Source organism: Nicotiana sylvestris, chromosome 8 (genome assembly GCF_000393655.2).
Source record: "Nicotiana sylvestris chromosome 8, ASM39365v2, whole genome shotgun sequence".
NCBI lineage: Eukaryota > Viridiplantae > Streptophyta > Magnoliopsida > Solanales > Solanaceae > Nicotiana > Nicotiana sylvestris.
This window is the reverse complement of record NC_091064.1, coordinates 4,183,030-4,198,509: the sequence shown is the minus strand read 5'-3', so window position 1 is coordinate 4,198,509 and position 15,480 is coordinate 4,183,030. Positions and strand designations below refer to the sequence as shown.

Below are 15,480 nucleotides of genomic sequence, written 5' to 3'. Positions count from 1 at the left end.
ATGGTGAGGAATAGTAGTAAAAAAATCCCCTAAGGGTCCAAAACAGTTGGCACGAGACCCAAATATGGAATTTAGCCCAAAACATGATAATACTTTCCAAAACACAATGATAGCAAACAATTTTCAATCAAATACGCGGTTTAACAGTCATACGGGACGGACTAAGTCACAATCCCCAACGGTGCACGACCCCACGCTCGTCATCTAGCGTGTGCGTCACCTCGAAGTAGCACAACGCTGTGAAGTCTGGGGTTTCATATCCTCAGGACAGCATTTACAATCATTACTTACCTCTATTTGGTCCAAACTCTAGCCCGTGATACCTTTGCCCCTCGAATTGGCCTCCGGATGCTCCAAATCTATCCAAAAACAGATTTATACTATCAAAATATGCTACGAGAACAAAGCTCAATCGAAAATAACCAATTTACATCAAAAATCCCAAAATTGACCAAACCCGACCCCGGGCGCACATCTTGGATTCCGATAAAAATCACAAAACTGAAATCCTTACACTATCACGAGTTCATACATATCAAATACATCAAAATTCGACCACAAATGATCCCTCAAATCTCTAATCAAAGGTCTCCAACTTTAAGCCCTAGTTCTCCAATTTTTAACCACCGATTTCTATAAATTTCAAGCCTAATCAGTGAAATAACACCATAGGAACGAGTTTTTAGGTTCAACAATCATATCTCAACGAAGTTCCCTCGAATTTCCTCTTCAAAATCTCCCAAAAATCTCCAAAACTGACTTAGAAATGGTGAAGAAAGACTAAAAATCGCGAAGTCTGTAATTTATATGTTCTTCCCCAGCTAAATCGCTTCTGCGGTCACAATCTCGCACCTGCGGACCCTCACCTCCGGTCCCAGGTGTGCATCTGTGCAAATCACTTAAGCGCCTAAGACCGCACCTGCGCTATTGCAGGTGTGCTAGAACAACTGCTTCTGCGGTTCTAGCTCCCATGTCCATTTCCGCATCTGCAACCCTCTAGGCGCTTCTGCGAGCCCGCACCCGCGGTCCCCAAGTCGCAGGTGCGGTTATGACAGACTTCAGCAGCTTCGGCTGCAACTCCCCAACTCCAACTTTCCGTCAACCATCCGAAATCACCTTGGGGCCCCCGGGACCCCAACCAAAAGCACGAACAAGTCATATATCACTATCTACACTCATACCAATCTCCGAAACACCTAAAACAACATCGAATCAACTAAATGATATTGGATTCAAGTCTAAGGTTCCAAAAACTTCGGAATTCCGCTTTTGAAATGCCTATCAAACCTCGACTGAATGACTTGAAATTTTGCACACACGTCACAAATAACACAACGGACCTACTCCAACTCCCGAAAATCTATTCCGACCCCTATATCAAAATCTCACCTATCAACTGGAAAACGCCAAAATTTCAATTTCGTCAATTCAAACCTAAATCTACTCCGGACCTCCAAAATACATTCTGATCACGCTCATAAGTCCCAAATCACCTCCCAAAACTATCCGAATCATAAAAACCAAATTCCGAGATTGAATGCTTACAAGTCAACTTCCGGTTGACTTTCCAACTAAAAGGCCAACTTTAGAGACTAAGTGCCTCAAACCTTACCAAAATCATTCCGGATTCGAACCGACTAACCCGATACCATTTAACACAGATAAACAAAGCAATAAGAAGCAAAAATGGGAAAAAGGAGCGGTGACTCATGAAACGACCGGCCGGGTTGTTACATCCTGTCTACCGACCGGAAACCTCAGGGCAAAAACCGGGCCCTCGAAGGCCGTCTATCTATGTCGAAATTATGTTTTGATGTTTCTTTGCTCTTCTCCTGACCTTTTACACATGACTAAAAGTCAATCTGATCATCTTTAATCCTTATCTTAGACTTGTACCGGTTGTAGACATCCGCCCAAGTCGTCTCTTGGAACTCAAGCAAGCTTTCCTTCAATTTCCGGAAAGCATCAGAACTTCTCGGATTCAGACCCTTGGTGAGTGCTTCAGCCACCCATTCATCCGGAACAACCGGGAGCAACATCCTCTCCTTTTAGAACCAGGTGATGAATTTCTGTTGCAACTCAGACTCTCCTTGTGCAATTCTAAATATGTCGGCCTTTCAGGCCTACACCTTTTTGGTCCCAGCATGGGCCTTAATAATAGAATCTGCGAGCATCTCAAAGGAATCTATGGAATATTCGGGTAACGGCGAATACCACATCAAGGCTCCCCTCATGAGAGTCTCTCCAAATTTCTTCAGCAAAACATATTCAATCTCGCGGGGAGCTAAATCGTTCCCCTTCACCACCGTTATATAGGTGGTAACATGCTTCTGAGGGTCTAAAGTCCCATCATATTTCGGCATGTTGGGCAATTTAAACGGGTCTGAAATATTGCATATTTCTTCAATTCTTGTATTATTTCGAGATCGAATTAATTCACTTGTCTAGAAACCACGTATAAATTCAACTGTACCATTTTACGAGTAAACAATATCATCTCCTTTAATATACATATTATTATATATAAGCCTTTGTTTTGACAAATAAGAAACAAGGCCCTAAAAAGAAAAGAATTAATTAAAAACACGACTTGCCCTATTAAACAAAAGGCCTTCTCTGTCACGACCCAAGATCCACTAAAATTCGTGATGGCGCCTAACACCTCCGTCAGGCAAGTCAACAGTGAATAATTAACTTTATTACTCATTTTAGTATCTTTAAAATCATAATTTTTATTAATTAGATAATATAAAACAAATTTTACAGGGTAAAGTGATAATAAATGCGCAATTTCAATAATGATCAACCCGTAGGATACCCCAAAACCCGGTATCACAAGTGCATGAGCATCAACTAGGAAATATAATAAATACAACATTTGTCTAGAATGCAAATTAGACAGGAGAACATAAATAACCCTAATGGAGACTCTGTAGACTGCGGATCATAACATGAAATACAGCTCACGATAAGTCCTCGCAACATCCGCGCCTCTACACCCAAAAGACCACTAGGTATATATGTACCTGCACAAAATGTGCAGCAAGTATAGTATGAGTACGTAAATCAACGCGTACCCAGTAAGTATTTAGCCTAACTCCGGAGGAGTAGTGACGAAGGGTCGATATCGACACTTACTAGAGGTCCAGTTTAATAAATAATACGATAATTAATACAATTGTAAAGTACACGGCAATAGGGGAGAAATCTGAAGTTTCATAATGTTCCAATTATTTCCTTTAAGCATAAATTTCTTGATCATGTATCCTATCAATATCTCAGAATAAATGCCAAGTGTCAATACAAATCAGATAAGAAAGACCATAAAATATCGAGCGTCAGTGAAAAGTTTATCTCGTGAATATTCGGACTACTAGCGGTATAACACACGATTATGCTGAGGTCGTTCGATCTAATTCAGAGTAGTGTGTACATGGCCGGGGGTCGAACGATGCGAACCAGAGATGCACCTCTACATACTACTGAGGCATTCGGCCCGCTCTGAAAGAAAGGAAGGAATTTTATGAATCATAAGATACGTGCTTACAATAAAGTACATGAGCACAATAATAAGTATATCTCTTTACATTTATCGAATACCTTAGCAACAACTCAGGGTATTAAAGCTTGACCTTATACTTTTATTTTTAAATCAATTTCAGTTATAACTTTAATTAATTAAGCCAGTAGAACAAGTTCGAATAATTCAATTATTACAGGATAAGGTCCTAAGTCTACCCAGACATAGACATACTTAGCTACGTACGGACTTTCATCACCTCGTACGTACGTAGCACCCATAACTAGTTGCACATAACAATAAATATCACCTAGGGGTAGTTTCTCCCTCACAGGGTTAGACAAGAGACTTACCTCATTCTGAAGTTCCAGCAGTCCTCAACTTCCTCTACGCGAACGCGGGAACATCTTCGCAAACTCGTAGAAGGAAACCAGACCCAGCAAACCTGATGCTTCAACCATCATCCAAGTCCAAATTTCAATTCGTTAACTATCCGAAATCCACCCGAGGCCCTCGGGATCCCATCCAAACATACCAACACATCCCAAAATACGATACGGACTTAATCGAAGCCTTAAACCACGTCAAACAATATCAAAACCATGAATCGCACCCCAATTCAAGGTTAATGAACTTTAAAACTTCAAACATCTACATTCAATGTCGAAACCTATCAAATCATGTCCGATTGACTTCAAATTTTGCACATATTTGACATTATGGACCTACTCCAACTTTCGGAATTGGAATCGAAATCGGAACCCGAACCCGATATCAAAAAGTCCACTCCCGGTCAAACTTCCCAAAGATCTTTAAATTTCCAACTCTTGCCAAATCACCCGGAAATGACCTACGGACCTCCAAATCCACATCAAGACGCGCTCCTAAGACCAGAATCATCATGCGGAGCTATTTCCAGGCTCGGAATCCCAAACGGACATCGATAACATTAATATACACTTCAATCCAAATTTATAAAATTATTTCAAAATGCTAACTTTCCACAATATGCGCTGAAACGCTCCCAGGTCATCCAAAATTCGATCCAGACATAAACCCAAGTCCAAAATCATCATACGAACATATTGGAATCTTTAAATCCCGATTCCGAGGTCGTTTACTGAAAAGTCAAAACTTAGTCAAGTTTTCCAACTTTAAGCTTCCGAAATCTGACTTTTCCATCCGAATTAACTTTGAACTTCCTGGAATTCAATTTCGACCACACGTACAAGTCATAATACCTGAAGTGAAGCTACTTATGAGCAACGCGCTAGACCCCAAAACGATTAGTCGGGTCGTTACATTCTCCATTAAGAAAAAAAAAATCAAGAGCCATTTCCCAAAATCTCCCCAAAAAAAAACAAATGTCTAGTAGAAACACTTTATCATGTGTACAAGTGCTTAATTAGAATAATGTTTATTTAGAGTGTCAAAATGAAATATGCTGGCAAATTTAAGGGGTTGTTGATTATTCTAAATTACTCCATTTGGCTCATTTTAGTTGTCATGTTTCATTTCTCGAGATTCAAACTATGTGATATTTGACCAACATTTTAATATAAGAATATAAGAATACAAAGTCGAGAGTAATTTCTAGGGAACTTTTGAACTTTGCTCGAGAATATTAAGTGTAAAATTCTTTACTATAATTATTATATTTTGCTTCTTTCAAATCGTAATATTTCCCTGGAAAGAGTTTTCCAATTTCAGTCCTTATTTCTCTTTTTATGTGATTAACGTGTCGGGGTGTTTGTCTTTATTCCTATTATTATTTACTGTGAATATTGTTTCCTGTATAACATTTCTTTCCCTGAAACTAATAAGTGATTTCTTGAAATATAACTCCTTGTTTTTTTTTAAATATTGAAGCTTGGAGGTAAGCAAGTTGTGGAAAATTTTGAAAACTAGAAGAAGAAAAGGCTCAAAGACTAAGCTAGAAGGAGAAACTAATGATCATTAGGGAAGTTTGATGTACGGAAAAAGTTATGCAGGAATTATAATGTTGTAATTATTATATTGAGATTAATAATTCCTGAATTATTTAGTACTAGTGATCCTCAAAATTAAAGTGGAATATACAGTGTATATTGCAAACCTATATTTCGTTTGAAGTTGGATAAACTTAAATATGTTTGTCTTCAATTTTAACCTTGGATATTTAAGTGATGACAATGAAAAACGAAGGGCGTTTGAGGGGGTAATATTGTCATTTTAATAACTTTATCCAAGTATATATAGCTAATCGAACTACTAATTTTTATACCATATTCGATATGGAATAAATAGTACCAAACATTTTGGTATAAATTTAACTTATAGTAATAACTAACCGATAACCAAATACTAGAAAAACATAATCCAAAATTTGCCGTGTCTGCTAAAGTAAAGGAAGATTTTGATAAATATTCACTTTCAGAACCATTACTTGCAATCTCTGTTTTAAAAGGTAGAACTGGGATTCGCACGGGGCTCGCCCCGTAGCGGAGCACTCGTAAAACGCCCCTGAGCTTATGTGTGGGGCTTAGTTCTGTGAGACTTATGTCTCGGCCATCGGGGCTTACGCTCCGGACACACCCAACGCCCAACGTGCTAGGCTCGCCTCATAGAACTTTATGCAATTCTATGCAACTAACCTTGTAAATCCTCAAATTTTCTTAATAAATCATTGACTATTCAAAATTACTTTTTTTTAATCATAAATCATTAAGTTGAGATATGTCATAATTAAAATAAAAACTATTGGATGTTATCCATTAAGACTGCTATGATAGTCAATTTTAAATAAATCTTTCACTTAAAAGGTATTTATTTATTAACTTTTGTTATGTCTTTACTATATAATAGTCCATATTTTTTTATAATTATTTTTCTAAATATTTTTTTTCACGTTTACGAGATACAATACTTATTAATTTAATAGCTCAGTATTAGCTAGTAACTGTTTACAAACAATTAGTTATTATGCTATTGTATGGTAAATTATGTGTCACTTTATTAACTTGTTGAATCTTAAAAATAAATGATGCTAGAGAATCATATTTAAATTGTGAATTATATTTTTATATAAATTCCCTTTCAAATAGAAAGCATATTAAATAAAAGGTGTATTTTAAGAAAAATATCAAATTATAATATCGAAATTCTTTCAAGATTCATTACTCCTTAAGAGATACATATAAGATTTCGTATCGAACATAGCACTTTTTATGTTTGAGTTGTAACGATGTTGCAGCTAATTTGCATACTATGATATATGTCATACTTTTCGTATTATTCATAGTTAAATTATAATTTATAAATATTTTAAATAAATTATTTGTTATAATTTTGTGATTTTAATGTAATTTTTATAATTATTTTTTTATTTTATACTATTTTAAAATTCATGAAATTAGAAAATTTAAAGACTCGTGGGACTTACGCCCCATGTCTCAGGACTTACGCCTCGCCTCGTCAGAGGTAAAACGTCTCACCTCACGCCCCCGCCTTTTAAAACATTGCTTGCAATACATACAACCAATATTTGCAAAGTAATTAAAAAATAGCCACAACTTAACAAAGCGACAAACACCTACTTCTTCCGGGCACTGTTACACTATATATTGAATTCTTCTTTGGCAAGAGGGGCGGGGCGGATCTACCTTGCGACCTATGGATTCACGTGAACTCAGTAGCTTTTGTTCAAACAGTATAAATGTGTTCGAAAAAGTCACTAAATATTTGAATGTGAACCCACTTACTATTGAAAATTTACTCAAGATTATTATAAAAACCCACAAATATTAAATCCTAGATCCGCCTTGATTTGGAGACTCTCCTTTGTCACAAAGTCAAAATCACATACTGACACTCAGCTGCAGATACAGCAAGGTCCTCGTAACTCTTGAACATTATGAAGCAATAGGTCCTAATCAGCTTTCAACTCCAGAAACTTTAGTTGTATTCTGAGTTTTTCAACAATCATCTTTCAATTTAAAATTTAATATCTCCTTCTCTTCTCTTTTTATTTTAAAAAAAAATTCTAAACTTATTAATTAACAATCTAGGTTGGAGTAAGCGGACCGCTAGAAACCCTATGTGGCCAAGGGTTCGGAGCACGAATGTATTGGATATTAGTGATATATCTGCAGACGTCATGCATCATATTATTCTTCTATGTATTGTAGTCCAACCTAGAATTTTAACTAACAAGTTTAGAATTTATTTTTCGACATTAAAAGTGAAGAGGATGGGTTTTAAATTTTAAACTAAAAATGACAGGTTGAAAGTATCTGTTCTAATAGTTATGTCTTTTTCTATGCAATTGTGTTTTAACAAGCATCTAATATTATAAATACATGATTTACACCGAGAAACAAAATTACAATTAAATCCTTCTTCTCTTCTCAATATCCGAAATGTTGCACCCTTCTGTAACCGGGTTAAAGTGGGGCTTTTTCACTTTTAGCCAACACCAGAAACTATTTATATTTAGTAGTCGAAAAAGTGAATAAAATTTATATAATTTTTGTATATAACATATAAAATGTATATATAAACAAAAAATATAGAAAAAATATTTATGTTTTTGGCTATTATTTTGAGAGTGGCTATACAATGTCATTTTCCCGTTAAAGTGCAAAATATTGAAAATTTTGAGTTTTATTATTAAAGTAGGAGTCTCACTTAACAATTCCTAAAGAGAAGGTGTTAAACACTCTTTGATAAATGGCTCGTTTTCTTTAAAATAAAAAAATAAAAAAACTCAAGAAAAACGTGTTTTGAAACTTAGATTTTTGAACACTTTGAATCAAAAAAACTTTTCTTTTAGGATTTGGAAGTTAGCCATTTGAATAAACGTTAAAAAGAACCTCAGAGTTGTATTATTAACCTGCTCCTAATCTTATTTAATAAGACTTAATTTTGACTATATAAAGGCTCTAAATCTTCCTACCAGATTAATTAAAACTTAAACGTATGATATAAAAGATAAAACACATAATTAAGCAATTAAGAATAGTCAAGGCAAAATAGATAATAATCCAATCTCACCCCTACGAACCTAAAGAATAAATGTAACCATAATTTAGTTATGGTTCAATTAATACAAATGAACCAAAAGTAATAAAGAATAATACCAATTTACATGCAAAACAAAGAATGAGTAGAAATAAAGATTATTAAATTACGGACTATGGAGAGAGTAAAGTAGTAAATAGCCGTTTTATAAGAGATTGAAAGAAAAGAGTTGAGAGAGATTTCGATGGTAAAAACTTGGTCTGCGGTTGAAAATATGTGGGTGTATTTATAGGTAAAAAATAGCTAGGGTTAGAGTCAGGGGCGGAGGGAGAGCAATAGCTACGGGTAGAGGTGGATCTATGTATATCCTTGAGGGATCACCGGACACCGTAAATTTCGACAGAAATTTGGCATATGTATATGTGCATACCTTAAAAATGGTTAATTTATCACTTGGCACTTTGAACACTAAAAGTCTTTAGGCAGCACTGATTGAGCAGAATACTAGTGCCTTCGCGCGTTAAAATTCTAGATCCGCCTCTGATTGCGGGTTTAGATGAATCCAGTAGTTGTTGCTTAAAACCTGCATTTGTATTAGAAAATTCATAAAATATGCATAAATATTTGATTACGTACCAGTAACTAAAACGAGTTATATGGTTCGATGATAAATTCATAACCTATAAACTTCAAATCCTAACTCCGGATTGTCACGGTTGGGATTTGCTGTTTGAGATCGAATCAACTCTTCACGTGAAGAGATATGGTTTCACAAAAATAGAGGAGCAAGTTCTGATTCATTGTAAAGAAGTAAAGATTTTTGTCCAAGAGGGAAAGGGAAAAAGAAAGTAAAAAACCAAACAATACATCATCTGATAAATGTCATGCACAACCAACCAGATAACTAACAATGCATATATTAATACCAAATAACTTTAACATGATTCATATTGATGAAACTCTAGGATGCCATGTTCATTTTATAGAAAACACTTCTATATCATGCCTAAGGTTTCAATAATATCATGTCACCAGTAGTGGATATAGAATTTTTTATAAGCGGTATCACACTTTATAGTAAACAAATAAACAAAATACTTCTAACAAAGCAACGACCTAATGAACAACAGTTATTGTTTCTTCATGACTGTTACTTGTTTTTTGGCATTTTAGGACCATAAAATAGTAATTCAACACGATTTTCAATTTTCTGTGTGCTACTGTCCACGATTTTCATGAATTCAGACGACCGACCCCGAACATCCTAAAATTTTGTGGGTCTATCAGAAACGACTTAATGAACAATAGTCATTGCTTCTCCATGATCATTCCTCATTTTTTGACATATTAGGGCCATAAAACCGGAATTCAGTACGATTTCCTATTTTTCGTGCACTAATGTCAACGTCATCTTCATTAATTCGAGCGTACCAACGCCGAATCGCCTAAAATTTTGTGGGCCCATCAGGAAAGACCTAATGAACAATAGTCATTGCTTTTCCATGACCGTTCCTTATTTTTTGGCGTTTTAGGGCCATAAAACAGGAATTTAGCACGATTTTCGACTTTTCATGTGCTAATGTCCACGCCATCTTCATGAATTCGGTTGACCAGTCCCAAATCGCCTAAAATTTTGTGGGCCATCATAAACAAACCAATAAAAAAGTCATTGCTTCTCCATGACCATTCCTGATTTTTTGGTGTTTTAGGGCCATAAAATAGGAATTCAACACGATTTTCGATTTTTCGTATGCTAATTCTCCACACTATTTTCATGAATTTGGGCAACCGGCGCCGAATCGCCTAAAATTTTGTAGGGGTATTAGAAATGACCTAATGAACAATAGTCATTGCTTCTTCATGACCATTCATCGTTAGGCATGAACTTCTACTTGTGTATATGGAGGAGAACATAGACTTCAGCCTTCTATACGAACCAAAAAATGACCAGTCATTCTGGTACAGAAGTGTGCAAAAAATTAAACCAGAAGTGAGGAGGACTCCTCCTTCATGTTAAGTCCAAAAACACTAGCCAAAGTGAGAAAACAAGAAAATGAAGAATTAACCTAATACCAGCTCATTTGACCGCTTAAACTAAAATTAATTGGTTGATATATATGATTAGTGTCTAATTTATGTATACTGACTAGAAAAATTAAATAGTAAATCTAGCCAACTATTTGTGTAAAGATGTCCTAGAAAATATGAAGGGGAGCCTTAGCGTAACTGGTAAAGTTATTGTCATGTGATCAGGAGGTCACGGGTTCGAGCCGTGGAAACAGCCTCTTGCAGAAATGCAGGGTAAGGCTGCGTACAATAGACCCTTGTGATCCGACCCTTCCCCAGACCCCGCGCATAGTGGGAGCTTAGTGCACCGGGCTGCCCTTTTTATGTCCTAGAAAATATACAAAGTGAATTATCTCATTCATCTTCACAATGTCATCCTTAAGTTCCCAAGAAGGTGTAACATCACCATTCAACATATTAACTACAAATGAAATCCTTTACTCCATGAAAGGAACACCATAACTAACCAAATAGTGCAGCCTGAGTTTTTGCCAAGTTGTTAGTGCAGAATTCATGAGGTTTGGCAAAAGCCATAAACGAACTCTCCCTTTTTGTTTCTAACAACCCCTCTCATACCTGAATATGTAATGAGCTACCATCTGGTGTTTTGAGTTTGAGCCTTCGAGAACAATGAGAAATCCACTTCACTGAAGTAATCTGTAGGGAGCTTTAAAATGCTCAACTCTGTCGCAAATGTCGATCCATCCCTTTAAACTGGACCTTAAGCAACATCACTATTAAAGTGTTCACCTGAAAAATGAGTCTAGTGATAGAACACACATCAACAGAATAGAAAGTACACACAGCAGGATGATTGCATGTGCTTCATTGACATGTTTAACCATCCACCATTTCACTCTATGTTGCTCGGACTCTTCAAAAATGCTGACGCACTCATATTGTATCCTCATAAAAGCACTACTTTTGGAGTATCTGATAAGCACCCGCCAATATATTGAAGAGTCCAAGAAACATAGAAGTTTCACCAATGTCTGTCTGAGATCAGCAGCACACGTTAGACCAACAGGCTGACCAAAATGCGGCCACAGTTCCTCGGCTTTAGTGTCCTTAACATGAAACACGATGCCTTAGATCGCAGCTTCTTATGCCAAATTTTCTTTGCAGTAAAAGTGCAGTAAAAGAGAATAATAGCTCAAAGATATATACCTATGTAACTGCTTGCTATTTCTCGTTGTAAAACTCATTCCAGTAGATGATAAAGAATGTCTACACAATATCTTACAGTCAATTAGAGGAATACATTAGTGTACTTACTATTTCAGCCAAGTAAGTCTACTTGCAGGGGCGGATGCAGCATACGGATACCGGGTTCATCTGAACCCAGTACTTTCGACACGGAGTATAAATTAATGTATAAAAATTCACTAAAATAGCAATAAATAACAGACACGAACCCATAACTTTAAAAGTATAAGGGGTTCAATGCTAAAACCTTAAAGGTTCATAGACCTTAAATTCTGGATTCGCCTCTGAGACTACTTGGACAGTAGAACAGCAACTTGCACAGAACTTGGATTTATCATGATTCTGCAAACTTGGAAAGTAATAAACAAAAGCAATCTCGAATTTACTGTTATCTTAAGGGTAACAGGTAACAATTGTTATGAACATAAGCATTTACATATGAACTGGTTGGAAACCAAGGTCAATAGATTTGTTCACAGCATCTAGCACAAGTTGAGTGACTCTGCTACTATGTGGCCACTTGCTCTCCGGTTTGCTTTTCGATACTTCAATAGCCTTAACCAGCCTAGAAAATTCTTGAATCATAGAAGCCTCTTGTGGCAACTTAGAAGTTACTTCAACTGCCTGAGGTTTCACGTTCCATCCGATATGGCGATCCACAAACTTGGCACCAGAAGTAAAGCTGAACGAAGCAGAGTTCTCGTCCATGGGGATAATGAAGTCGTAGAGATAAAAGGTACCATTAGAGCCATAAACTTTCAAGTCCATCGTTTCATGTGAAACGAAAGAGCAGTAAAACGTAGCGACAGTTTCCTCTTTTTCCCAATACAAGGAGGCACTGCATGTCAAGATAACCCCAGCCGAGTTTCTTGCAACAGTAGGCAGTGCAGTCACAGTTGTTGGCAGGTTTTGGTTCATAGCCCATAATATCGCGCCAATGCAGTACCAACCCGCATCTCCCAGCGCCCCAAGGGCATCCAAGTCTGGCTTTACTCTGATGTTGTTTTCAAGAAATTCCGGACCCGGTGAATATGATGACGAGCTGTGAATCTTACCACAAAAGAGCACTTGTATAGGTTAGTTACACAATCATCACTAACATATTTGGAACAAAACCTAAACACAAAAGAGATTCATTTGATTCATGAACTAAAGCTGCATATCTTGTTTAATACACGCATATATCAAACTATTCGGGATTTCCAACGATCCCTTAGTTGTCAAGCTACATAAGAAGTGAACTACATGAAGAAAGAAATGGTGAAGTCTAGAATAAGCTGGAAGTCAATGATGGAGCCGGGAATTTTAGCAAGGCGTTTCCAAATATATGAAAATAAACATATAAAGAAGTCAAGGCAATTCAGCGTCTACTCCACATATATAAAAATTAATTTTGAAATAGTATATAAAGTATAATTTTCCGGCAAAGGGTTCCGTCCATGCTGATACTAACAGGAAACTAAAAAGGGCAGCCCGGTGCACTAAGCTCCCGCTATGCGCGGGGTCCACCATAAATTGAGAATAGGTGCTATGTGATTTTCAAAATTTAGTGATATCCAAGCATGGTTAAATGTTTATCTATAATGCAATCACAATTAGGTATTGTCTCCGGAAATTGCAAATAAATAAGGAACTTTAAGCCACTGTGGTATACTAATAGTGTAATGGACCATAAAGAAACTTCAAATTTATGAAATCTACCATAAACTTCTCCAGATAAATGTACCAAACATCTTAAGTAAAAAGGAGCTCTTGAAATACTAGTAATATTTCTTAACTCATGTTAAACTAGACTGCATTCTTTTCCCTTTTGATATGCTCAACACAATTAGTTTGAGATGACAACAAGAAAGAATTAAGGGAAACATGCCAAAATTACTCATATACTATTCAAAATATCTTAATTTTATCATCCATTGTATTGTCGGAATCATGCACTCCATAGTCTGATAGATCTTTTAAAGAACCGATTAATCGAGAACAAAGATAGATTCTCCATTCTACAGCTCATACCCTTACAACAACAACAACAACGAGAAAAAACCCACTATAATCCCACAAGTGGGGTCTGGGGAGGGCGATGTGTACGCAGATCTTACCACTACCTTATGAAGGTAGCGAGGTTATTTTCAATAGACCCTCGGTTCAAAGAACAGTAAAAAGAACGCAACAACTAATAACAACAATAAGGTAATAGGATAACGAAAGAAAACCGCACAATGTGTAATAATAAATATCCAAGAAAGAAAATACAAGAATAGTACTAGCATACCCTTATTGTTAGCATATCATCCATAACATTTACCCTCGACCCTAACAAAAATCCAACCAAAGGGCAACTCTAGACCATAGTCAAAAGTAGAAGGGTAAAATCGACATTTTCCCCAAAGTACCCAATCCATGTTAAAGCTCAAATACTAAGATAATTTGCCAATGACAAGTATAACAAATGGTAACAAAAGGCTAGTCTGCTACACAAAGCATTCTGTTGTGTTCATGGAGTCCAGGAAAGAGCCGCACCCCCAAAGGTGTGATGTAGGCACCCTACCTGGGCTAAAAAGTATAACAGATGGTAAAATGAAACTATAGCAGAATGGTATATTTGAACATTTACAATAATTAAAGTCTCCTATAAAAAACTTACTGCTTTGACTTGTCCAAAGAGTTTAGGATCAGAAATGAACTCCTTCATTTTAGCAGTTCTAGGATGATGATACCACATACTAGCATCCATAAGCTGAACACCATTTCTTTCACAAGCTTCAATAATCTTATCAAGTTCACTTACATTCAAAGCAGTAGGTTTTTCCAACAACAAATGCTTCTTTTTTTCAGCAACCAAAATTGCCCAATGAACGTGAAAACTAGTAGGTAAAGGCATATAAACGGCATCAACAAAAGGGTCATTAAGTAATTCAATATAATTTCCATAAAGTTTTATAGAATCTGATAATAAACTGTTCTTGATTGCAAAATTCTTGGCTTTTTCAATTGAACGACTTGCTATAGCGTAAAGGGTTGAATTTGGAGATAAATTTATGGCTCTTGACATTTTTCTTGCAATTTCTGCACATCCTATGATGCCAAAACGAACTGGGTTTTCATTTTCTGCCATTTTTAGTTGCTTCTGCTACTGCTATTTTTTGATGAATTTTGATTAAAAGTATAGTGGGTATATAGAGGTGTGTGAAATAGAGAAGAATTAGGTGGCATAGGCTACAGCCACTACTTCATTTTACCAAATTGAAGGACAATTTAATAATGTTAGTATCTTGGTTTAATCCGAAAAGGGTCAAATATAACGATTTACTTTCAAGTATTATTTAATTATATCCCTCATTATATTTTTTATTCAGACTAAATTTAGAGCCGTTTGGACATTAATAAAAAATTACTTTTTCCCGAATTTTTTTTATTTTTTTTGAAATTAGTGTTTGGCCATAAAATTTTCATTTTTCACTTAAAGATGAATTTTGGAATTTTTTGAAAAATCTCCAAAAAACTGTTTTCAAAATTCACTCAAATCACTCACAAAACTTCAAAAACAACCCAAAATAGTAGTCATATCCAAACATAACTCTAATTTACAAAGATCATTTTCACTTAATTTTTTTTTTTCACTTTGTTTTGGAATTTTACAATTTTATGTTCAAACGCCCACTTAGAGCCCGTTTGAATCTGCTTATTTT

General features: G+C 35.9%; 1 protein-coding gene across 1 annotated transcript; it reads right to left on the bottom strand.

Annotated features, from left to right (window-relative positions):
* Window positions 1-12,093: 12,093 nt before the first annotated feature.
* LOC104215645 (uncharacterized oxidoreductase At4g09670-like) lies at window positions 12,094-14,978 on the bottom strand. The gene is made up of 2 exons (XM_009765491.2): window positions 14,436-14,978; window positions 12,094-12,841 (listed from the first exon to the last, which is right to left on the bottom strand). The coding sequence occupies exons 1-2, from the start codon at window positions 14,904-14,906 to the stop codon at window positions 12,224-12,226; spliced, it is 1,089 nt and encodes a 362-aa protein (XP_009763793.1). The 5' UTR covers window positions 14,907-14,978; the 3' UTR covers window positions 12,094-12,223.
* Between the last annotated feature and the right edge of the window lie 502 nt (window positions 14,979-15,480).